This window comes from Pelobates fuscus, chromosome 6 (genome assembly GCF_036172605.1).
Source record: "Pelobates fuscus isolate aPelFus1 chromosome 6, aPelFus1.pri, whole genome shotgun sequence".
NCBI classification, from domain to species: domain Eukaryota; kingdom Metazoa; phylum Chordata; class Amphibia; order Anura; family Pelobatidae; genus Pelobates; species Pelobates fuscus.
Genome location: NC_086322.1, coordinates 102,884,948 through 102,911,036, shown reverse-complemented (window position 1 = coordinate 102,911,036; position 26,089 = coordinate 102,884,948). Strand labels below are relative to the sequence as shown.

The 26,089-nt window shown below is 41.5% G+C and overlaps 1 protein-coding gene across 3 annotated transcripts in view; it reads right to left on the bottom strand.

Moving 5' to 3' along the window:
• The window catches only part of ACSL1 (acyl-CoA synthetase long chain family member 1), a 101,066-nt gene that overhangs the window by 35,720 nt on the left and 39,257 nt on the right, over positions 1-26,089 (bottom strand). For all 3 annotated transcript variants that reach the window (XM_063458125.1, XM_063458124.1, XM_063458126.1), the window contains 7 exons: positions 13,336-13,450; positions 11,942-12,006; positions 9,291-9,392; positions 7,665-7,764; positions 7,126-7,304; positions 3,089-3,121; positions 1,913-1,964 (listed from right to left, as the gene is read on the bottom strand). In XM_063458125.1, the coding sequence (XP_063314195.1) occupies positions 1,913-1,964; positions 3,089-3,121; positions 7,126-7,304; positions 7,665-7,764; positions 9,291-9,392; positions 11,942-12,006; positions 13,336-13,450 (646 nt within the window). The remainder of the gene's footprint in view (positions 1-1,912; positions 1,965-3,088; positions 3,122-7,125; positions 7,305-7,664; positions 7,765-9,290; positions 9,393-11,941; positions 12,007-13,335; positions 13,451-26,089) is intronic.

The window sequence follows — 26,089 nt, the reverse complement described above, 5'->3', positions numbered from 1 at the left end:
CACACAGCTCCACACCTGCTATAACACTCCTGATAATCTGGCACTCCCACTTACTTTAGCATAACCGACATGAAGCAGCACATGGCAGGCACATGCCAAAACATACCCCTGGCACAACCACACATGCTGGCTCGGACATAACCCACACATGTGTAACATCAGAGCCCACACCTGACTTGGGGAGTAACAGCCGACTGGTGCAACTCTTTAAAACACACTGGGCCCTGAAACCGGTGGTAACCTTAGCTTTTAGACCAAACATGACACTCAAACATTCACAAAGCAACCTTACATGCATGCATCTATAGCCAGTAACACTAAGCGTTATGATACATATGCTCCTTGAATCTACTTGTTTAATTAAAAATGTGCTAGTTTTTCTACTGCTGCTACTGTTATTTAAGGAAAAGCGCTTGAGGACTGCTGTTGGAGCACCTCAAGCTTACATGTTAAAATCAATATGCACAAAAAAAAAATATAAAAAATATAAAAAAAAAAAAAACATGCTATAAAACAAAGCATTAGAAAGGCAAGGTAGTATTTTACAAATAGAAATCAGCCTTATTAACCAAAAATACAAACTGGATAAAGGCACTGTCACACACTACAGGTCAAATACATTAAACGTACATCATGTTGTAACATTAAACCTAACTAGACGAGTTTCAGCATTTATGTTTTGGAAATTTGACAATAAAAAGCCTTCATTAAATTATGACATTACTCTGGAACTTCTTTATCAAGAAAAAACAAATAATAAAAAAAAAAAAAACACCAGGCAGCTTTTAATAGAATTGACTTTCACATTGGTCACAATGTTTTATTTTGATCTGAATCCATCACTTCCTTATGGGTGACAATTGTTCATAGTAATGCTCTTTGTGCTGCAATAATTATACAACTTTGTTTATCTCTCTTGGTCGTTTTCAAATCCATGATCAAAAATTCAAAATATTACAAAGCAAAATTAAAAAGGGCGCAGTTATTCTTAACCTCTACATCATGACCAAAAACTGGAATCTTTCTCCTTTAGTGCCAGGATGCATCTTACGAGGTGTGTTGCAAAACTTATTTTAAATGATTATTTGAAGAATTTTTTTACTGGGTGTCCTAGGATTCTCACTGCCATTGAAGTCTGGTTTTCAGCATTGTAGGGAGAATATTGAACGCTTACATTTTCCGATTCATATATATTTCAATCTATTGATGGTGGCAGACACACTTCTTTACATTTTGATGTCCTCATGTTCCGGAGTTACCTACTCGGTTACTAAGAGATATTTTATTACATTTGGATATTGGAGAGCTCTTTTCCTGTGTTTTTATATAGTATAATATTTAGACCATTCCACTACAATTCTAATGTAAACTTGTTAAAGGCATGGCCTTGCGGTGTATAAAATGCATTTTTAGTATGCTTGCCCAGCTAACTGTTGTCTGTTAATTAGGGGCATGGTAAAGAGAGCTGAATCAATTGAAACTGGGAGCCAAAAGTGCCTTTGTAAAGACGGTGTTGTGAGTACGCAGAGGTATTGCTTTCAGTATGCAAGAAGGAGGGGTCAGAGGAAATTATATCTGCCTGCCCAGTGAGTAGAGGACAAGAATCGTGGTGGCAGTCTCTGGTGCCAGCGGAGAAGGGACAGATGACGTAGTGGGACAAGGCTGGACATCAAGCTAGTGACCAGTCTACTTTGATCACCTTACAAATAGTATGTACATGATTTGGGTCCCTGGACAAAAAATAGCTCAAGAACCACTGTTCTAGGGTAATGTGAATGGGCCTAGTTAAGATCACCTTAATATAATGGCAGGTATGGCCTGCAACACGACACCACATTATGTCTCCTTAAACACCATGAACGTGACATAAAAGAATGCAGGTTACCCCAAATTGAGAAATGCAGGTAATTACCTGTTGTACCGCTAGTGAAACAAACCACAGCAAGATCATCCGGTTGTGGTGGCTAGAAAAAAAGTGGAAATTTTGTTTCAGTCACAACACTCACACCTTCTTAAATATTTACTGGAGAATACTAATGCCAAGCAAGAATGCCCCATCACAGTCAGTTTCACATTTTGCAATGCTGTAATTGGATGGACGCTTATATTAAAGTATAGAAAGTATTTACTATTATGCATCAGACAGGAACCAGAATTGACATGGTTTAACACGGTCAAAGACAAGCAACCAATATACGAAACAATTCAATACATTCTCCAGCAAAATCTTGGATAAAAAGTAAGAAGTATGGTTAATCAGACTGGGGGCTGTGTCCGATCTCACGTATATGCCACTTATACCAGAGCTTGACATTACATTTGTTCAGGCTAAATCTAAACATGGACTAGGACAACGGACTGAGAGTGATATAACAGACTTCATAGATTTCACAGCTTTCTCTAAACTGTCCCACATAGCTTCCAGTGTGTTCTAGTAGTAGTACGGATTTGTAAGATGTAATTTGCAAAAGAATAACAATCCAATCAAAAAAAAAAAAAAAGAAGTGTGTCCCCCGTCACCAGTGTGGGTGCACACGCAAGGCATCTAGGGTCTTCTTGGGTGTTTGTAAGAGACTCATATGGAACCACTAAAATGGATCAAATACAAATATGGCAATAATTTTTTTTTTTTATTTTTTTTTAAATAAACTCAAAAAACAAAACAAAAAAAACCCTACATGCCGGGACACCAAAACCAGAGCGTAAATTACTTATTTCATGGAAAATTCTCTGTGAGGGGCAAGCTGGTTTATCCCTTAGACAGGTGTAAGATACAAATGATTGTCTGAAAATATTTACCTGAGCAAGCCTTAATAAAATCAAAACTAAAAACAGCAGCCACTAGCTTTACAGGTTATGCCAGTGTGCTTTATAGACTAGATTCATATGCACATATTGTGATTATAGGGGTGTGTATTTTATTCATAAAGCATTTCAACACTGCATTAGTTAACACAAAGTCAGAATGCACACAGAAGAGATCAAACAACAAGTTGTGGTAAATCAATTAATGGTCAACACCCTTTTCAAAATTTTACTTGGCAGCTTGCATTACCGGCATACACTAGCCCACACTATTTTAGCTCACCTTTGGCTTCTCCCGGTTTTCCTTTCCTTCAACCTAATTGGGAGAGACAAAAGAGAAAAAAGTCACATAAAAACTGAAGAACACAAAAAGGTGCTAAAAACAAACAATTAGAACAGGTAAGAGCTAAACAAATATTTAATGCAAACTTTCAATTGTGGGAGTGTACGAATTCATTAACATTCAATTCATACAATACAACGCATGCAACGTCTACTGGGGGTTGCAAAAAAATAACTACAACTACCACGATGCCATGCTTGCTTTAGAAGCAGTTTTTTGTGAGGGCACCTTTGTTTGTGAATGCTACTTTCTTCTCTCCACCCAGGCATCACACATTAAAACATTTAATTAGAGAGATCTTGCTTTTCCAGCTCCTAATGCCCAAAAGCATAATTTTGTGAATGTTTACATGACAACAAAAACATGTTCAGTTTCGTCCATTACTTGGTGCATAAACAGACTGAAGCTCACTGGAGGGGAAGTAATTTAGGTGTGATGTATATTTACTGAAGCCTGTTAAAACCATGCAATATTTTTTTCATGTCGCCAACTGATATTTAGGTTTTCGTATTTTTTTCCGTGTTTTTTTTAATGCCACTTCCTGAAAATGCTTTACTAGTTACACAGATCACAAATGAAAAGGAAAAAAAACAAACAATGTAACCTAAATAACTAAAACAACTATGGTTGACCTGCACCACTTTATCAGTGACATACCCTATAGACTTTAATACACCCATTGAGGAGGGTAGAGGATGTGAAGCACCATCTGGCTTCTACAAGTTTTGTTTAGCAATGCATTCCTAACGGCTGGCTAGCAGTACTAGAATATTGTCAGTCTGGAGGGTACTAAATACCAGAGATAAAGTAGTTTACGAGAATTTTCTATTTTGCTAGAACACAGCGTTAGCCCCCTACAGGTCGTGAATGTCCAGCCCCATGATTTATCAGTTAACTGCCCAATGCCCCGCTTCCAATACTTAATCAACATTAAGTCCCTCAAGCTGGGAGTAGGCTGTAGTCGCTTGTATAGAATGGAGATTGTTCTCTTCGGTGGAACACGGCACATAGATTGGCTTTCAAAATCTGTCAACTACTTCATCTCACCTGGCACTAGTGTAGAGGTACCATTTATGGATATGAATGATTTCACTTGTATATAGGAAAGAGTCATCCCATCTGGAAAAATATATATATACCGTATTTTTCGCTCCATAAGACGCACCTCACCATAAGACGCACCTAGTTTTTAGAGGAAGAAACCCAGAAAAAAAATATTCTGAACAAACTGTCCCATAGTGTTTCTTACTATGGGACAGTTTGTACAGAATATTTTTTTCTCCTCTCTCCCATAGACTTCATCTCCCCCCCCTCCCTCCCCACAGACTTCATCTCCCCCCCCCCTCCCTCCCCACAGACTTCATCTCCCCCCCCCTCCCTCCCCACAAACTTCATCTCCCCCCCCCTCCCTCCCCACAGACTTCATCTCCCCCCCCCCTCCCTCCCCACAGACTTCATCTCCCCCCCCCTCCCTCCCCACAGACTTCATCTCCCCCCCCCTCCCTCCCCACAGACTTCATCTCCCCCCCCCTCCCTCCCCACAGACTTCATCTCCCCCCCCCCTCCCTCCCCACAGACTTCATCTCCCCCCCCCCTCCCTCCCCACAGACTTCATCTCCCCCCCCCCCTCCCTCCCCACAGACTTCATCTCCCCCCCCCCCTCCCTCCCCACAGACTTCATCTCCCCCCCCCCTCCCTCCCCACAGACTTCATCTCCCCCCCCCTCCCTCCCCACAGACTTCATCTCCCCCCCCCTCCCTCCCCACAGACTTCATCTCCCCCCCCCTCCCTCCCCACAGACTTCATCTCCCCCCCCTCCCTCCCCACAGACTTCATCTCCCCCCCCTCCCTCCCCACAGACTTCATCTCCCCCCCCCTCCCTCCCCACAGACTTCATCTCCCCCCCCCTCCCTCCCCACAGACTTCATCTCCCCCCCCCCTCCCTCCCCACAGACTTCATCTCCCCCCCCTCCCTCCCCACAGACTTCATCTCCCCCCCCTCCCTCCCCATAGACTTTATCCCCCTCCCATACTGTCCCCCTCCCCTTGTCCTATAATTACTTACCTGTCTTGCAGCGTTGACCGGCAGCACAGGGCGCACCGCGGTAGTGGAACTTGAATTTCATGTTCCGGTTTCCGGCGGGACTGAAAGGAAGTGCGCACTCAGCTTGTGCGCACTTCCTTTCAGTCCCGCCGGAAACCGGAACATGAAATTCAAGTTCCACTACCGCGGTGCGCCCTGTGCTGCCGGCCAACGCTGCAAGACAGGTAAGTAAAGCTTCATATTCGCTCCATAAGACGCACAGACATTTCCCCTCACTTTTGAGGGGAAAAAAAGTGCGTCTTATGGAGCGAAAAATACGGTATATATATATATATATATATATATATATATATATATATATATATGTTGAGGTGTTTTTCGTTTTTGGTGTTAGCCTGACGGAGTGTCGTGTGAGTGGGGTAGCCACGGGGTTGCACATCGTGGGAGTGGTACGGGAGGTAGGTGTGTCCGTGGCAGGGTTGATTGTCCCTTCCCTTTGGGAATGATCTTGCGACCTGTGTGCCATGTAGAGTTAGGAAGGGGGTGGGGGGGAGATATCGTCAGTTGTATTATCCGAAAATAAGTATGCGTCTGGACGGTATGTGTAATTTGTGCCGTGTGTGCGCATGTAAAGAGGTCGGGCCCATTGTGTAGATCCCGATCTAAGCGGCTCTGTTTTGTCACTGTTCTGCTCTGTATCCCCTCCAGTCAAAGATGTATATAGTAGATGAAGGCAAGAGTGGTAGACAGTGACAGCAATTAAACAATAACATCCCATCGGTATGTCACCCCGTTAGCGCATAGCTGCTGGAGTAGTGGTCGCAGGGATTGGCGCCACAAGAGTGTGTTCCTAGATAGATCCGGGAAGAGGAGCAGCGTAGGGCCCTCAAAGGCAATGGGTGTCTTCCCCCTCACCGCTGCTTGCAGTAGGGCTTTGTCCTGCAGGGATCTGAATCGGAGGATGAGGTCTAGGGCGTTGGTTGCTGGTGCGCTGGTCGGCTTGGGGAGGCGGAACATACCGTCTAGGCTCAGGTGTTTGGCCTGTTTCGGAGGTAGGTGGGCCGCAAATAACCGCCTAATGAAGTGTGGTAAGTCCTGCAGACCCACCGTTTCCGGAACCCCCCTGAGTTTCAGGTTGTACCTTCGCTTCTGGTTCTCCAGTGTATCGAGCCTGCGGTCAATCTGCAGCCGCTGCTGATCCAGGGTAGCCAGGCCCCTCTCCATCACAGTAAGCCGGCTTTCATGTGTGCTTTGGGTGGTCTCGATTTGAGCCAGTTTAGTGGTCATGTGCTCGACGGCCTTTCTGAGGGGGGCTAGGTCTTAAACTAGGTTCGCGCGGTGTTCCGCCAGCATCTCCTTTAGTTGTCGCGGTGACCGGGCCCTGGCCTGTTACTGCCTCAAGCGGAACACGGCCTTGCTTTGCCGCCTGAGTGGTTATTTCCGGTGGGCATAGCCATGTCTTCCGAAGAGTATGAGGTGCCGTCGTCCTCCAGTGCCATTTTTTCCCATGCGGCCCTCTGTGAGCTCCGGAATAGGTCCCCGATATCGCGGCCCGGTTGGCTCTTGTATGGCTTGGTTTTTTTATTCTTACGGCCCATGCTTGTTCTTATGGTCTGGGAGTTGGATTCTGCGAGGTTTATGGGTCACTTTGTCCGCAATGTCAGTCGTTTTTAGGCAATCTTAAGTGGAGCACAGCGAACTTGCGACCGTCCAGTTTCACCGCCAGGCTCCGCCCCCCACTGGAAATTTATATTTTTGATGGATGTGTTTGAACAATACTAAGTTCCCTTTGAGGTAAAAATGGTACAGGTGAGAGATATGCATGCATTATTTTAATGTACAGGATGTTCATACAATTTTCCTCACTTACATGGACACCAATGAAAAGTAAACAAAGTCATCTAATAATCTACATTAGCCAATAAGAACTTGCCTCTAATTCCTTCAGGCTGATGAGTTCCACCCCACACTTCTTTCCTCGTTCTTGGAGGTCGTTGTCAAATGGCTCCATGAGGACAATTGTTTTCAGCACAGGGGTTTCATTTTTTTCAACATTTGACAGCAATAGTTTAGCCTTTTCGGGTGTGTCACAGAACACAAGTGAAATATCGGCTGGAACAAGTTATTAAAAAGAGGGTCAGTGCAAAGACCAAATGGAACATGGGAAATGGCTTCCAAATTATTAAATACCTACATCCCACATAGAATTACATAAAATTAGAATAAAAAAAAAACAAAAAAAAAAAACACATTTTATACACACACACACACACACACACACACACATTCAATTGGGATCAGGGGCGGTGTCCTGTGCCAAAGCATTGTCAGCTATATACAAACATTTGGCCACAGGACTTTTCACATCCAGGACTCACTCATATTAGGCACCAAAGAAGGTTTCCTAGTTCCTATGCTAAACATTGGGAAGGACCCACTGTAACAAAACATGAATTAAGCTATTCCCAGTACCTTTGTTTATGATGTAGACAATTGCCTCAGCACCCAGGGTATCATATAGAGGAACAACCACCATGGAATACGTATAACAGCCCAGTTCTGCTATTAACCACTGTACGGGAAGAAAAAGGTCAAAGGTCAATAAGACAATCTTTGGTGAATCACTAAAGGTGGTTCCTAACCCAGGCCTCAAGGTACACGAATAGATTAGGTTTTGTTAGTATACATCAGTGGATATTGTGAAAGGACTATATTCTTGAAGCAGTGCACTGGAAAATGCCACCTCTGCCCGGTTTACCTCTGAGGGATGAAGGACACAAATCGGTACTGTGATTTCTGAGCTGGGGCGGTAACCAAACAACGGGGCAGATTTATCCAAGTATTCTGTATGAAATTGTGGTACAACAATGTAAAAGGGTGCTGGTTCCACCGGTTTCCCCAGAGATTGACCCTCAGACTATTTTTTAGATCAGAATACTTTGAGAAATCCACCATGCCTATTGCATCTCTTATTATACATTCTTTGTAACTGATGCAAACTGATGCAGAACACCTATCAGTTCAATAAAAATACAATACACATGAGAAGCTCCCTACACCAAGCGCTTTATAACAAAGTAAACAAATATAGTTGTATGTGGCATTGTAATTATACAAAAGAGAGAGTAGTGCAAATATTACAAAATAGCTGGCCAGGTTTTATAGTCTTAAAAAAGATAAGAGATGTTAGAAATCACACACACAAAAAAACAAACAAACAAAAGAACAGCCTAGTTTTATTGTGCCACGGAAGAGTAGGTTTACAATTTACGATAGACAGAAAAGGACACGTATGCTGGCACGGTCAATTGCAGTTTATTTTCTCAAAGCGCACGTTTTTTGTTCTCACACAAGCCTTCCTAAAGCATAACACACATACAATGTGCCATTTTTAGAGATCCCTGACACGCTCAACAAAATGGGATATCATTCAAACCACATGACTATACAAACATATCAGCAATGCAATGGCAGCACAATAGCAGCTGCATCACCTGTAAAATATTATCCATAGAGTCTATGGAAATGTTCAGGATACATTACCTGAATTATTACATAAAATATATTATATAGAGTCCTAAATATTTTTCTTTTTACTGAAATTCCACTGCATGAATAAAGGTGGTTATAAAGCCACATTCTCACAGAAGAATAAGTATCAGAGTGGAAATATAGTTTCCTTGTACGCATTCTTACACCTACAGCAGCATAGGTTTAAACGGCAGAGAAGCTGCACATACAGACTCCAGGCACCATGACTACTTTATATCACTGAAGTGATCATGGTGCTTGGAGAAACCCTTTAAATAAACACTGCAGTCACCATAAACTCAACTGAAGTCTGGGGGCCATGGGTGCCAGGTCCCATATAACTTTGCTCTCAGCAGCCTGCAGCACGGCCCCCAACAACAAAATATCGGAGGTGGAGCCATTCTCCCTTTCATGCCACGCCGGAAACTCTTGAGAGGAAAGTGTGTGTTTGTGTGTGTGTGCCCCAATTAGAGATTTAAATTCCTCAAACCCACTCCGTCACGTTACAAATGTACAAAAAATAAATAAATAGATTTTCCCAAAATTAAAAACAGACTCGTACTTTACCTCAGGTCTATTTTGAGCAAAAATGCCAACAAATTGTTCAGAGGATGGTTTGAAGCCTCTGTGCAGCAAGGCAGACCCAACATATTCTGCCCTATCCGATACCTAAATACAGAAGGGGATAATTTTAAAATAAAAACTGAAAATAAATATTAAAAACTATACTTAGACATTAAAATTGCATACTTTGTTCATTGTGCAAGTTATAAAATTCAGGGATTAAAACTGATGCATTGTGCTTCACTACTTGGTACAATAGATGCAATTGAGGAGTGAAGAAATGGTAAAAAGAGGAGATACTCTTTATGTCTCCTTGATCCCAACATATATCAGGGGTGTAGAATTCCTATCACCTCATGCCTGAGACATGCGGTTTCCGGCAACTAGATTTTTTTCCCCCCCTGCCGAGGGCACGTGGCAGGTTAGGTAGCATATGGTCTGCACCTCCAGCTATATTTAGCTATATTTTTGCATACATAATTTGTATTGTTTTTGCATTCGGAATGTTATATCCCCTCCATGGCTTTAACAGTCCCCATTCTACAATAGTTTATTTTTTTTCAGTTCCTGTAAAAGTACAGCTCAAGTTCAGTCCCTCCATCCTAATATGTACTGTCAAATAACAGTTTGACATGCCATCAGAAGCATAGCAAAGCTATCTGCAATTTATAGTTCATTATCAGTTTTATAATTATGAAACTTAACTAAACTGCAAGTCCCAGAAACCCATCCTCTGAGCACAACTATGAATAAAGAGCTTTGAAAACTGTTAGTCTGCATATCTCCTCCAGTCTTTACTTTGTAGCCCTGGATGAAATATGTGAACAATTCAGATTGATTCAACATAAATGGTTGTTTTAGCTTGGAGTGACACTTTTTCTTCTTTTAAATATTACCACTGCAGCCTGAATCGTTCTATCCGAGTACCTGTGCATAAAAACTATAGACACAGAAATACAGGTGTGTTTATTTTGCAGTAAACTATTAACATGGCCTGAAACTGCAGTTGCTGAGAGAGCTGGTTTTACAACTTTAGGATTTACATAACTACTGAATTCAACAAAGCAAAAGAGCTGGCACAAAAGAAGTAGTAAGGTAAAAGAAAAAGAAAAAGCTAAAAGTTTATTAAAAACCTTTTCAAGTGTTTGTGAAATTGGGCATTGTGAAAAATCTTTAAAATCGTAAGTGAATAGAATACAGCATTTTAAAGGTCTGTTTTACAGGTCATAAAATAAATTAAAGTAAAACTGAAAGTGAAAAGATCATCATTCCCTCGCCCAGTAAACGTCACTAAAGCAGTTACTTGGAACACTTATTTGTAGAGTACTTTAATGTCCAGGGCAGGGACATCACCCCTTGATGCTCTGGGCACACGCAGAGAAATGCCATAAAAGCTCACTAAGGCATTTCTTCGATTGTAGCATGTGCACAAGTGTGGCAGTGTGTGGGTTAAAATAATTTGCACTGCATGTTATGGCTGTTCCAGGACAGTCTGGAACACACTGTACATTAAATGAATATATTATAGAATTTTAAAAATATACAGCAGAACCTATAGCCGACTTTTAGTTAGCTTTGGGTTTTTTAGTTTGCACAGACTGTGCAAATGTATCAGACATGACAGCTTCACTTTAAATATGGAATTATAGTAATGGAACAGAATAAATAAAAGGTTAGCATTGCAAAGCCCCTCAATAGTAATAAAAGGGGGCGAATGGCTGTCTGGATCGCTGAGGGAATGTCACCCACCTAAAATGTAACAATACAGGTTCAAATACATCTATATGGTCTTGGGATATATTGTAGAGTAGATAGATTGTTCTTGAGGGTTTCTAGAACCATACTTATGGCGAAATAATACTGTTGAGGGATTATGGAGACAAAATAAACCACAATACATTGTTTACTGTTCTGTATGTTTTAATTTAGATGCTGTTTTTATGTTAAGTTTAGTTTTGGTTTAACTAATAGTAGCTTAAAGGTTTATGGTTAGTTTTTACCAAATATTAGATATAATGCTGGCACTCTGTTGGCTCAATGGTACCGGTAAACCCACCACAAATGCCTCAAAAATATCAAAGCAATACCATTAAACCAGCTGGGTAAACATATGTAATCACTAGTGACATTACAGATTGGGATGGCTGTTAAAGAGCTGTCTCACAAACCCAAGTTTTCTGGAAACCAAGTGTATCCTCCGGTAACGCTATAATAATTTGTTTGTAAAATTTTAGTGGCTTAGTTAATTAAACAAACAACCATTTAAGTATTCTATATGACCAGAGTGCAGTACTATTTTTCTACATATCTATGATTAATTTTTAGGCCTATTGTAGTGGTTAATGTTTAGTGTAGTGGACAGCAAGGGCCAATATTAGTATACGGTTATGGTTTAGATAGTGTAGTGGTTTCTTAATGTTAGTGTAGTTTAGGGGGTATTGTCTAATGTTGGAGATATTCCGTTCATTACAAGCCATATTTGCACAGATGATGTCACCACCCCACAGGACAAATTACAGAGTAGAATATATTTTATATATCTCATATTCATGCTGTACAGTTACCCAGTCCATTAGTAGTGTTCTCTTTTGCATTAATTCACATTCAAATTACAATTAAAGTTACTGTAAAACCCTCAATAAGAAGGTATTTACCTCTTGATATGAAATCCATTGGTATGGTTGATTTGGCTTCCGGTGTCCTAAACAAGGTCCATTATCTATGAGGAAGTAAATAGCAATTGGATAGCAGTCAGATTTATATAAAGGCCAATCAAAGACTAAAATCTTTAGCTTACTAATGCATTGCTAAATTAAGGCTGTAATCACTTTGGAAGACCTATCAGTGAAGGCTTATCTGCAACTTAAATTTTACAGTCTAGTATCAGGGCAATATTTTATTTCTGTTGTTGTGGCATTTATACATTTAGAACAGGGTACATAAAAATCAAAGCTTTAAAAATTGAAATAAATAAAAAAAAAAACAAAACATTTTTTTATTATTTTTTTTACATTTAAATCAGATTTCTATAAAATGCATTTGGAGGAAATGTCTATATATCCAACAATAATCTCTATGTAACATACATTGTAGGCTAAACGTTATTAAGCATGCAATAGGGGGTTAGTTATGTAGCAGGGGTTTGTATATTCATACAATATTTATATTTTTGGTAAATTAATTCCATTAATGCAAGCTAAATTAACCTGTGTCTGCAGAGAGAACATGCATGTTTCAGAAAAGTTCAGAAAAACACCTTTAAAGGGATACTATAGTCACCCAGACCACTTCCGCTCAATGAAGTGGTCTGGGTGCCAGTTCCCTCAGGTTTTAACCCTTCAGATGCACATTGCAGTTTCAGAGAAACTGCTATGTTTACATTTTGGGTTAAGCCAGCCTCTAGTGGTGGTCTTCCTCCATTGCGCAGAGCGTCCATAAGAAAGCATTGAGAAATGCTTTCCTATGGACACTTTGAATGCGCGCGCGGCAGAGGGAGCCGACGTCGGCGGGGGGAGGAGAGGTCATCAGCGCTGAGGGAGCCCGGCGCTGGAATAAGGCAAGTGGCTGAAGGGGGTTTTAACCCCTTCAGCGCCACAGGAGGGGGACCCCAAGGTGGGGGCACCCTCAGGGCACTAGTGTCAAGAAAACCGTTTTGTTTTCATGACACTATAGTGAGCCTTTAAGGGACACCATAGTCACCAGAACAACTACAGCTTAACGTTATCCACAAACACTCCAAATTGTTGTAAAATATCTTCCCAGAATAATGGACACGGTTGTAGCTGCAAAGGGGGTACGACGACTACATATTAATGTCTATGTATTTTTAATGCAATGTCATAAGACTCCCTTTTGGAGTAACGGTCAGGTGTCCCAATACTTTTGTCCACACAGTGTAATCCCTCTCACTGTATTCCTTTTTGGCTGTGCCCCCACCAGCTTCCTGTATTTCCATCTTATATTCTTGCTATTAACTGCATGGTGTTTTAACCAATAGTACAGCACTTTGAAATATTATGGCCCTTTATAAACATGTACAGATACTTACTTGATACTTTAGCTCCTCTTTGGAAAACTTCATAGATGGTCCTAACATCATCATAGTAATAAGTTAAAACGTCATCACTGTCTAAAAGAGAGGATCTCCGAGCTCCATCACTGCCCTGTGTTAAAAAACAAAAACAAAGAAAGAGCAATATTGTTAGGAAGTCACCAATTACATCAGCACATGAAATATATATATATTTTAAATATTTTTACTTTTATCTTTAATAATTTCTTTTATAATAATTAATGTCTGGAATTAAGATTCCAGAAATATTTGCTCCATAAATACAAAATTGCACCACACATAATTAGAAAAAAATATATTAAAGTTAATTAACAATTCTAAAAAAAAAAAAAAAACTAGTAATCACAGTTCAGAAAAAAAAATAAAACAGCTATATTAGGCAAAATGCATGAGATGCATTCATTCAAGGAATTTCTGAATGGCCATAATGGCGTTTGGCCCCGCCCCCATTCCGCTCCTTGCCGATTTCAGCCAATACAGTTAAATTCTGATGATGCCACCAAGGAGACGGATTGGGACCCGCACCGCCCTGGAAATAAGGCAAGTTTTAACCCCTTCCAAGGGGGCTAAGAAAGGCAAGCCACCTAAATGGTGATTTTAACACTATAGGGTCAGGAAGACATTTTTTGTTTCCTGACCCTATAGTGTTCCTTTAAAATGTTTAGCATCCGATCTCTTAACAGATCCAACAGCCCAAGAAGCAAAAAAGCAAAAAAAATATAAAAATAAAAAAACACCAGGTAAAATGCCCAGCCTAATGAAAAAGATACTAGCAAAAACAGAACGAAATTTAAAAAAAAAAAAATACTTAATCCTAGTCACAGAGAACTTCATAACCCATGGACTAACCGTGCCAAGAAGAAATTAGTAATCAGCATTTTATTAACAGAAATCAAAGTAAACACTGCATAGAAATATTTAAGCAAAACATACGCAGGATGACTTTAAATAACCTGAGTATTTTTCAAGCCATTTCCTGGCATTTACAACTAAAAAAAAAATTAAAATATTTATCTTATAATACAAGTCATCTTGAAAAAGACAGACTGTAATTCTATCAATTTGTATTATAATCTATTTAGTGATCTGTGATAAAACAGAAACAGGCAGACAGCTTGACCAGATCTCCACTGAAGACTATCAGATGCTCTATGTTTGCCTAGCAGAAGTGCAGATTTGGGATCTGGCCCTTAGTAGGCAGTCTAAGCCCCCCATCGCAACTACTGGTTCTAAAAGCTCTCACAAGTTTGATTATTGTTGTACAAGCAATAATCACACTATGTTGTATATTTTCTGATTCATGCATACTTTTTTTTTTTTAATTCTTTACTTTTTATTTTGTGCTATAAAACACAAAACAGTACACAAAACACGTGCTTTCTCCTGTACTAGTTTCATGTTCAAAACCATTTCAGAAATAAAGTGTAAAACTATATACAATACAATCGGCTATTTCTTGTACTAGTGTCACATTCGCTATTCTATTTAGCGATTTGTTTGACATTTTGTTGGTTTTAGCATTTAGTATTTGTGAAATTAACTACACTTTGCAAACTGCATTTTGGTGAGAGACCAGCTAGTCAGTAAGGTGGAGAAAAGGTAACAGAATGAAGAAAAAAAAAAAAAAACCTGAGGGGACCCAACCTCACTCCTCAGGGTAAGTGGAGTATCGAGGAAGACCAAGTGTTATTGTAACCTTGCGTGGTATCCTGAATTTGTGCTGTGAATTGTTTTATATCGCTGACAATCTGTCACTGTATTGGGTAATTCTGCCTGGGAAGGAAATATTGGCTGGTTCCAGTGTCAGGCTAGTACATTTCTGACCACTAGGCCTCTGGCAGCTATTAGCTTGTTTCACTCCTTCATAGGCCTTCAACCAGTGTTGGCCATTAGTTGTCTTGCTATTCCTCAGAGCTCCTCCCCTACATCTTCATGCCATCCTGCCATGTATGTGTAAGATGCATTAACAAGGGAGTCTGAAAGCTCCTGGAGCATCAGAGAAATGGATGCTTTAGGGAACAGTCCTTGGATACATTATTTTTCAAACCATGTGGGTCTCTTACTAGCGGCGTGTAATATTTCTGGTAATTTGAGAAAATATCTCAGTTGTAAGTATCTAAAATAATCACAAAATAATCAATTGAGAATAGCTTGGTCTTTGAGTTCAAAGTAATTTTTCATTTAGCCTTCTGTATCAAGATCAGCTATGCGTGAGACATCTGCTTGGTCGAAATTATAGTAGTCTTGGGATTTCATACCCAGGGTAATAAAGTATTCCTATATAAAGGGCATTAGTGGAGAGCAGTCTGATATGAGGGCAAGTTTTTGTGAGGTAGAGTGCATATGCACATTAAGTGCAGGAGAGGGGGGCATTGGTGTAGAGATCTGGTGCATACCTTTTTTTGGGAGCCAGAGGAAGTAAGATAGCATATTGGGTAGTAGAATGCCATTCTATGTCCACCCAACATTTGTCGAGCATTGAGGAGTGCCAGTCCACTATATGAGTGAGCTGTGCTGCGTACAAGTAATTTCTTAGATGCGGGAGCATCAATCTACCTTGTACTGTGGGGGTGTGCATAATTAGCTGTGTGCCTTTGTAAAATCTTAAGCTTGTACATTGGGAGAGTCTTGTAATATGTACAAATGTCTAGGGAGAACATTTATCTTGATGGTAGTTAAATGTCCAAGCCAAGAGATCAATAAAGTGGCCCAGTCTCATGGGTCTTCTGCTGTTTTCAGCAGGGGAATGTAGTTTAATATGCAACGTTGATGAAATTGGGTAAACGTTTCACTGCCAGAAGTGTTTTGTTTCCAGAGATGGGTAGATAAAAATATTTACCATTGGATAGAGAGTGTTGTGGCATAGAAATTGGGAAAGCTGCAGACTTGGGAGACATTCACCCTATACCCCAATACTTTAAAGTATTGTTCTAGAATATTAAATAGGTGAGGTAAAGAAGTCATCGGTCGACTAACATAAGAAAAAATATAGGCATAGTCTGCTATTTTGTATTCATTAGATTAGAAATAGATGTCATAGATTTTTGGATGGTGGAGGACTAGTAGCTAGTAGTGCTTCTATACATAGAGCAAATAATAGGGGGGAGAAGGGGTATCCTTGGTGTGACAGATCCTCTGTCTCTGGGTTATAAATCTATCCTCTGGTTCGTCTATTTGTTCAACTAAACTTCCTTCCATTCCCTTTCTGCAAAATGGCACTTTGGATACAGTCGAAGTGTCGAAGTAGTCGAACACGTGGCGGCAGCCATCTTATTTAGTTGAACGTGTTCAGCTGTGTTTTGTCTTCAAGTTCGTGGAACTCAAATCGGATACGCAACGGCACGAACACCGCTGAACAGTTACCTTCCAGTGAAATTCGACTATTCATTCGTATAGTCGAATGACGTTCAGCAAATCGAAGCCCACGAACAAGAGACACACTTGGCCATTCACCATTCCATTCGGTAATTCGACTGTTTTAAATAGACCGTCCACACAGCCTAATTCTCTGGAACCATTTTGGGCATGAAACCATGCGTGCGGTCGGTCAAAAGAGACTTCCATAAATTTCCTGAACCCCTGCTCTGATCTGGGTGATTTTTAGATATGCGGTTCACCCAGATCAGGGCTATCAGGAGATATGTTATGTTTTGGGGTGTTTTCTATACTTTGTTTAAAAATGTGTTTTTTATGCCTGGGGATAATTAAGTTAGTACATTATCTAACTTAATTATATCACAGGCATAGGGGGAGGGCTGTGTGCTGTATGTGGGAGTGTCGGACATTGTTATATTGTTCTTATTGGTCTGTACAGTTTGTAATGCGGTGCTCCATCAGGTCCAGGGTGTGTGCCTATGGCCTGAGGAATTGTATATAAAGCCAACCTGTACCATTAAACCTTCAGACCTCTTCACCCTCAATACTGAGTTCTGTCTCTTATTGTAGGGAGCTGCTATATCACTACCAGGGATTGCTATACTCGTTATACGCCCTTGGATAATCACTAGCTCTTGTAAGAGCTGTTCCTGCTACGCTCTCTGAAGGAAGAAAGGTTCACCCTCTGGAACCTGGTCGTAGGTCCAGGATGGGTAGGAGATGGCGAGATCCCAACCAAGCTGCGGCGGTTCGTGGGGTCTGCAGTGTTTATGGTGTCTGGAGAAGTGCTTGGAGCCCTCAGTAAGCACTAGGAGCATCCGTCAGCAGAGGTACCCAACCCGTGTACAGGAATCTCCGTAACACTTGGTGAGTGGCATTGTATATTGAAAATGTGGTGGTGGGGGACTGGAATGCAAATTTTGGCTGTAGGCTTGTCATAAAGAGCAAACATGGCATTCTGGAATGTCAGGGAGAAGTTAATTTGTTCTCGGGCTAGGTCAGGGCTCAACAAATCCCAGGTGCGAGGTCGCCGTGGCGACTCGAAATTTCACTCTGGCGTCTGGGATTTTACTTTGGTAAATAGTTGGTCGAGGTCTTACTTTGAGGTGAGGTGAACCAGGGAGATTGGCGGGATATCCATGTAATGGGGAAGCTCCTTTCATCGATTTTGATAGAGATTTCACCCGGAATTGTGCGGCTGTTTTTCTTTTTTCGCTGGGTTCGTTTGGTGGACCCATGAGGTTTCCACTCTCGTTTGTGGTTGGTTAGCGACTACACAGGCTGATAACAGGTGATTGTTGGGTCTGAGATATGGGGCTCGGTTTTCAAGATGCCATACGTCAGAGCCATACCCTCTAGAAGTATTTCTTAAAGCGACAGAATCAGAACCAGTGGTATATGCATGTTTCCACTTTGGAGAAGTATCATCCACAGAAAGCAGTAACCCACTGTATCATATTTCTCTGGTTTTATGTTTGGTGTACCACTAAGGTGGTGAAGTACATAAGTGTGAAGCAGCTGAAAGGGTGCTTAAATAAGTGCCTTTTTCATGCAGATAGCATATCTGTTTGTATACAACTCCTTTTAATTCTCAAATGTTCTGGTTTTTAGTGGGGGAAAAAAATACAGTTAGTTTGTAGTATGTTTACTTTCTAGCATGTTTATATAATAGCTGTATTTGCTTTAAAATGGTGGCATGGCATAGCCCCAAAGCAGAAACACTGTCATTGTCTAATAGTTCTCTCGGACAATGCAAAGCAGTGTGAAAGAATAATACAGTCCCATCTCCTTTGCAGGGCTATTATAGTTACTGTATTTGTTTCTGCCATCAAAATATATTCTATTATTCCTTTTAATCAGTGTACTGCTACTTGAGAATTTGATGGTGTTTATGGAACACTATAGTGTTATGAATACAAATCTGTATTCCTAACACTAGAGTGTTCCAACTCTAACCCTGAAGTATCCTCCCCCACCCCAAGCCAAAAAAAATAAAATAGTGATGTTTTCACACCTCATTCAAAGGAGTCTCTGTGCTCTTCCCCTCACCTACCCCACAGACATGATGCAGGTCCATGCCTTGATGCATTAGGTCCCAATGCTCCTCTACGAGCATTGGGACCTAATGAGCATGACCACGTGGTTATGCAAGTATTCAAAATTCCCCATAGGAAAGCTTTGAGTCAGTGCTTTCCTATTGGGCTTCGTCATCTGACAAAGTTATACTCTGTCTGTGCCACGGACGTGTCTCTATTAGCCGTCAGCTTGAAAAAATCCGATCCATGGAGGCCTCACCTTGCAACTCTGCTACTAATGTCTTGGTGCAGTAATTAAAACAACATTTATAATTTTATATGAAACAGGACTATTTGTTGACTTCTGCTTCCTAGAATAGGCCCAAAACGAAAGTGTACGATTAGGCCCCTATGTTTATTATTATGTCGGAGGTCAACCTTTTAAGCAAATATTTCTGATTAACATTTATAAATGATCTTGGAATAGGCATTGAAAGTCATGTTTCAGTGTTTGCAGATGGCACAACTCTGTAAAATAATACAATGTGAGCAGGATATTATTTTGCTGCCGAGGGATTTGGATAGATTGGGGGAAAAGGGCAATCCAAACACAGATGAAATTTAATGTAGAAAATGCTAAATTATGTATTTTGGTGTAAAGCATGCACAAGCAACTTACACCCTAAGCGGTATTGAATTTGGCATAACAACACAGAAGAAGGATTAGGGAATTGTTATAGGTAACAATGTGTAATGTCAGTCAGCGGTGGCCAGTAAGGTATTGTCATGTATGAAAAGGAGAATTCATTCTGGTCTGGGGATAAAAATATATATATATATATATATATATATATATATATATATATATATATATATATATATATATATATATATATATATATATTTTTTTTTTTTTTTTTTTTTTTTTAATTCTTTATTTTTGTTGTGCTTTGTAAGGTGCACAACTTGCCATAAGACATGTCATCAACAGTGTAACATTGGTCATTGCATTGTAACCAAAACATATCAGTTATACAGCACGTTTTATAATATGTATAATAATCTCACTTGTACAGTACAGAAAAAGTAGTCAGCCGCCTTCAAAGGGTGTTAATACCTACAAACTTCTGGGTTAATAGGGGAGGGGGATTACTTGGGGTGCCTATGGTATACTGCCGTGGTCATAACTGTATTCTCGTCCTCGGTCTGCCGGCATTGGTAAGGAATTGTACTAATTTTAAAATCACAATCAGATCTAATGTAATAAGTGGTTGCTGTCGGCCTGTGTCACGCAGCGTCTGCCTGTTGGTGGGAGCTGCTGGTCGTATTAGGCATGGTGGATAGGTTAGTGGGGGGGGGGGGGTATACAACTCTGCAGTATTCGTGTAGCTACTACTGATGGAGCCAATTTAGAATAAGATCTTAAAAGCATAGATAAAATAAAAAATATTAAAGTGTGTAACAACCATAAAACTATAAAACCAGGAAACAATATTCAGTGTCCATGTTAACACCTGGAGAGAAGGTGAGCTCGCAAGCAGCTTGTGTGGTGAGATGGACGAGCTTTTGCGTTAGTCCTTGTCATGGTGGCGGGTCGCGGGTTCCCCTTGCGGCTTCTCTTGGGACAAATGGGGTAATGTGGTCTACTGACCAGGAAGGTTGTTGCGGCAAGGGAAAGGTGCTCACGGGCAGTCCCAGGTCTCGGAGGAAGCGGTGAGATTCAGATAGGTGAGTGAGGGAGTGTATCTTGCCCCATCTTTCTACCGTCAGCTTGTGTATTCCCCATTTATATGGTACTTTGTATTCCTGGAGGTGCTGCGTAAGTTGACGTAGTGACCTTCGCCATGTGATGGTATGTCGGGATATGTCCCTATAGAAAGTCAGTTGGTGCCCCTCAAAGGTAGTGCTGGGGGTATCTCTGGTTGCTGTTAGGATAGCACCTCTGTCTGAGTCCCGTACCAGCTTTACAAGGATATCTCGTGATGACTCTGGGGGGGCTCTGGGGGCCTTAGGCAGGCGGAAGCAGTGATCCATGACCACTTGTTTTGCATGCTTTGGGGGAAGGAGTGTAGCAAGGAGTCTCCGGATGAAATGTGGCAGTTCACCAGTGGTTATGGCCTCAGGGACTCCCCTAATTCTCACGTTTCTTGCTTTCATCCTGTCCTCCATATTGGCCAGACGGTTAAGCACGTCCTCATTGCTCTTCCGTAGTGAGCCTAGGGCACTATCTGTGGCTGTTTGGGCCACTTTCGTCGTGTCCATGTCATCTTCCAATCTTATAACCCTGTCTGTGAGGGTGGCCACTTCTTCCCTCACCCCAGCCACATCTGCTTGAAACATGGCCCTTATCTCGTGCAGAAGGGCTTTGATGTCTGCTTTAGTCGAGGGGGCAGTATCTCCCTCTTTTGGGGGCTGGTGGGTGGTGGTAAGTACCTCTGGGAAGGTGGATAGTTCCTCCGGTAAGCTTTCTGCATCAGATGAGTCGGAGGTGGAGGCCGCCGCCGGCGCCATCTTTGCTGGTGCGGGCCTAGTCGGCTGCTGCAGTAATATGCTGATATCCCGGGTTCCTGGGCTCCTATCTGCCCGCAATTTTTTGGAGCGTTTCCCCATCGTGTGGGGTGCAGGTAAATCCTGTTACCGGGCACCGGTTGTGGGTCTGACTACTGATTGTAGCTTTTAGCGGGTCTATCGGTCCGGAGCTCCCGCAATTTGCGTCCGGCTCGATCGGCAGTTGGCTCCGCCCCCCATATATATTTTTTTTAATGGTAGGACTACACCTTAACTATGCTGTGCAATTTTGCGCACCAGTTCTACAAATGGATATGATGGCACTTGAAAAAGTGCAGAGACTGGCTACAGAAATTAATATAAGGAATGGAAATTTTAGATACGAAAAAAGGTTAAAATTAAAAATCGGTTTAGTTTAGAATAAATAAATGTATTCAGGGTCAATACAAACTACTGTCTGGAAATCTATTCATAAACAGGACTAGACATGGGACTTGAGGCCACACATTTAGACTGGAAGAAATGAGATTTCGTTTAAGGCAAAGGAAAGGGTTGTTGTTTTTTGTTTTATTTTTACAGTAAGAACAATAACGATGTGGAAATATCTGCTTGAAAATGTGGTTCTCATAGCCTGTTCAGATGTTTCATATTCTGGGATGTAATTAGATTGTAACAGTTTTTGATCCAAGGAAAGATCTGACTACAATTCTGGGGTCAAGAAATAATTTTTTTCTTGTTAGTTGCAAAATTGGAAAGCACTTTAAACAGTTTTTTTTTTACTTTTTTTTGTCAAAAGCTGTGAGAAAGATCAAACTTGATGGACGTATGTCTCTTTTCAGCCTCTTACTATGTAATGTACATTAAATTAAAAAAAAACTATGCACAGATTGTAGTAAGAGCTATGGCACATAGAACATAACTGGAATGACAAATATTACTCACCCTGCCACTCTGATCTACAACACATGAATGTCTGCTAGTGGTCTGTAGTGGTCACCTGAACCCTTGTTTTTTACAGTTTATTAAATAGTGGATGTTTTAATCAAGGGATCTTTGTGTGCAGTTCCTCCAGCCTGGATAGCAAGAATAGCCTGAACGTTTTGTTTTAAACTGTCCTCTGTGCTCACCGCCTATCACGGCCATTCACATTGCTGAAGCAAATAAGGGAAAAACATCCAAGTTGAAGGACCAGGATTTTGCCAAACTTTGTTTTTGTCACAATACTCAAAACATTTTCACTTAAACTGGAGAGACTGCACCCGAGCCCTCATTGTGCTTAGAGAGGAGGTTCCTGTAAATGTACACTATAGGCACCTAGACCACTTCAGCTCATCTAGTCCCAGGTCACTTAACCCTGCAAAGATAATTGTTATAGTTTTTAATAAACTGCAATAATTACCTTTGAGGGTTAACTCCACATTGTCAGGGTACCTGAGGCCTCTACCTCTAAGGGAGGTAGAGACTTGGTGGTGTATCCGTCCAGGCGAGCTGTTTCCTCCGTTCCTCGCGGTTCATCCAGTCACTTAAACACCGGCCGCGAGGAATCCACGTCCTTTTCTAGCAGGACGCTCAATACGTGACGTCATGACGCTAGCACGAGCAATCTGTCACTCAAGTGTCCGATATCCAATCGGTACTTGTCAGAGGCGTGATTTCCATCTAGAGCCAGGGTATTTAAGCTTACTCCTTACTTCAGCTCATTGCCCTGTCGTGGTTCTAGCTTGTCTAGTCACTCAGTGCTCTGGTATTCTAGTTTGCTCTATTGGTTTTGACTCGGCTCGTTGTACTACCCTGTTTCTCTGTTATCCCTTGACCCGGCTTGTCTCTCGCTTATCTGTCTTCTCGTTCCCTCGACCTCGGCTTGCCTCTGACTATTCTTTACTCTCGGTACGTTAGTCCGGCCATTCTAAGGCCCGGTATACGTACCTTTCCACTCTTTGTACTCTGCGTGTTGGATCCCTGTCCCGATCCTGACATTACGACAGGGCCAATGGATCCTGCAGGTACAAACAGTCAGCTTGGTTCTTCGGATCCCAGGTTTGACGCCATGGAACATAGGATGGATCAGATGGCTTTGGCACTACAGGCACTTTTGTCTCGTGCTAGTAATCCACCTGAGGAGACACGTACTCCTTCTATCTCTCCTGCAGTCTCAGGTCTAGAGGTAGCCACTGTAGGTGCTTCTTCCCGTATTACCCCACCAGTACGTTATGGCGGGTCACCGGAGAAGTGTCGTGGCTTTCTAAACCAGATTAGCATCCATTTCGAATTACAACCCCGCTCTTATCCTACAGATAGAGCAAAGGTTGGATTTATTATTACTCTGCTCATTGAAAAAGCTTTGAGATGGGTCAATCCTTTATGGGAGAATGATAATCCACTCGTCTATAATTATAATGCCTTTGTAGCTGCGTTTAGAAGAACTTTTGACCCTCCTGGCAGAAAGGTCAATGCAGCTAGATTAATGTTGCGCCTTAAACAGGACAATCGAACACTTGTGGATTAGGCACTAGAGTTCAGATCCTTGGCGGCAGAAGTTAAGTGGAACGAACAGGCTTATATAGATGTGTTTCTGAATGGGTTATCAGATGTAATTCTTGACGAGGTCGCTACTAGAGAACTCCCTGAAAATTTGGAGGATTTAATTTCTTTTATATCTCGTATTGATGAACGCTTAAGAGAGAGGCAGAACACTCGAGATAGGACCCGTAGACCCTCCTTTAAACTAGCGCCTACCTTTCAAATCTCTGAGTTCGAAGACTTACGTATTCCTGAACCTATGCAGATAGGCAGTACTCATCTCACTGAAAGGGAGAGACAGTACAGGAGAAGGGAGGGTTTATGTATGTATTGTGGAGTCAGGGGTCATTTACGCCTAAATTGTCCCAATCGTTCGGGAAACACTCGCACCTAAGTTCCTCTAGAGGACAGGCCTTGGGTGTTTCTACTTTGTCCTCTATTCACAACTACAAGGAGCTCAGGCTTGTGTTACCCGTTTCTTTAAAGTGGGAGAAGGGAGTAGTTAAGACTATGGCACTAATCGATTCTGGAGCTGCTGAGAGCTTTATAGATCAGGGTTTTGCTGCCAAGCATGCTATTCCATCCCAGTTAAAAGAGACACCTCTGGCTGTTGAGGCCATCGATGGTAGACCGTTACTTGAGCCTGTTATTTTTCATGAAACCATACCGATTAACTTGACTGTTGGCATCCTGCATAAAGAGGATATATCCTTGATGCTCATTTCTTCTCCGTCTATTCCCATAGTTCTGGGGTACTCCTGGCTGAGGAGACACAACCCTATTATTAATTGGGAATCAGGGGAGATAGTTTCGTGGGGAGAGAATTGTCAAGAAAAATGCTTGCGGAAGGTCTTACCTCTTGGATTAACTAATATATCGAATACCTCTGACAATCCTACAGAGACACAAATTCCGTCTCAGTATCTAGATTTAAAGGCAGTATTTGACAAAAAGAAAGCCGATACCTTACCCCCACACAGGTCCTTTGATTACAAAATTAACCTACTTCCTGGTACCATGCCTCCCAGAGGTCATGTATACCCATTATCTATAAAGGAGAACTCAGTCCTAGAGGAATATATTCACGAAAATTTAGACAAGGGATTCATCAGGAGGTCCTCCTCTCCTGCCGGGGCTGGATTTTTTTTTGTTAAAAAGAAAGATGGTTCTTTGAGACCTTGTATTGATTATCGAGGCTTGAATAAGATAACCATTAAAAATGCCTACCCGATTCCCTTGATCACCGAACTCTTCGATCGTTTGAAGGGCTCTACAATTTTCACCAAGTTGGACCTCAGAGGGGCATATAACTTGGTGAGAATCCAGCAGGGACATGAGTGGATGACGGCATTCAATACTCGATATGGCCACTATGAATATACTGTCATGCCTTTTGGGTTATGCAATGCGCCAGCAGTATTCCAAGATCTAATTAATGAGGTTCTTAGGGAATTTCAGCAAGAGTGCGTCATTGTATACCTAGATGATATACTCATTCATTCTAGTGACATTGAGATTCATCACAAACAAGTCAGGAGGGTTTTGCACAAGCTTCTCCAGCATGGCTTGTACTGCAAGTTGGAGAAATGTAGCTTTGATCAAACCCAGGTAACCTTTCTCGGCTATGTGATCTCTGGGGAGGGATTTAAGATGGATCCGGATAAGCTCCAATCCATTCTAGAGTGGCCTTTACCCACAGGTCTTAAAGCCATACAGAGATTTATTGGTTTTTCCAATTATTATAGGCGCTTTATTAAGGGCTATTCTTCCATTATTGCACCCATCACTAACATGACCAAACAGGGGGCTGACACTAAGAATTGGACTACTGAAGCTCTTCTTGCGTTCAAGACTCTCAAGGAGCTTTTCGCTTCCGCTCCAATTTTAGTTCACCCTGACACTTCTCTGCCATTTTTGCTCGAGGTAGACGCATCAGAGACTGGTTTAGGTGCTGTCCTATCTCAAAGGTTGGGTGTTGATAAACCATTACATCCATGTGGATTTTTCTCTAAAAAATTGACCGGTACTGAAAGCAGGTATGACATTGGTGACAGAGAATTACTAGCGGTTATCAAGGCTTTGAAAGAATGGAGACATTTATTGGAAGGTACATTACATCCTGTTACCATCCTGACAGACCACAAAAACTTGTCCTATATCGGAGAGGCCAAGCGTCTGTCCTCCAGGCAGGCTCGTTGGTCGTTGTTTCTTACCCATTTCAATTACGTTCTGACTTACAGACCTGGGTCTAAGAATTCTAAAGCCGATGTGCTATCTCGCCAATATGAACCCTCTGCTTCAGTTGAACCACT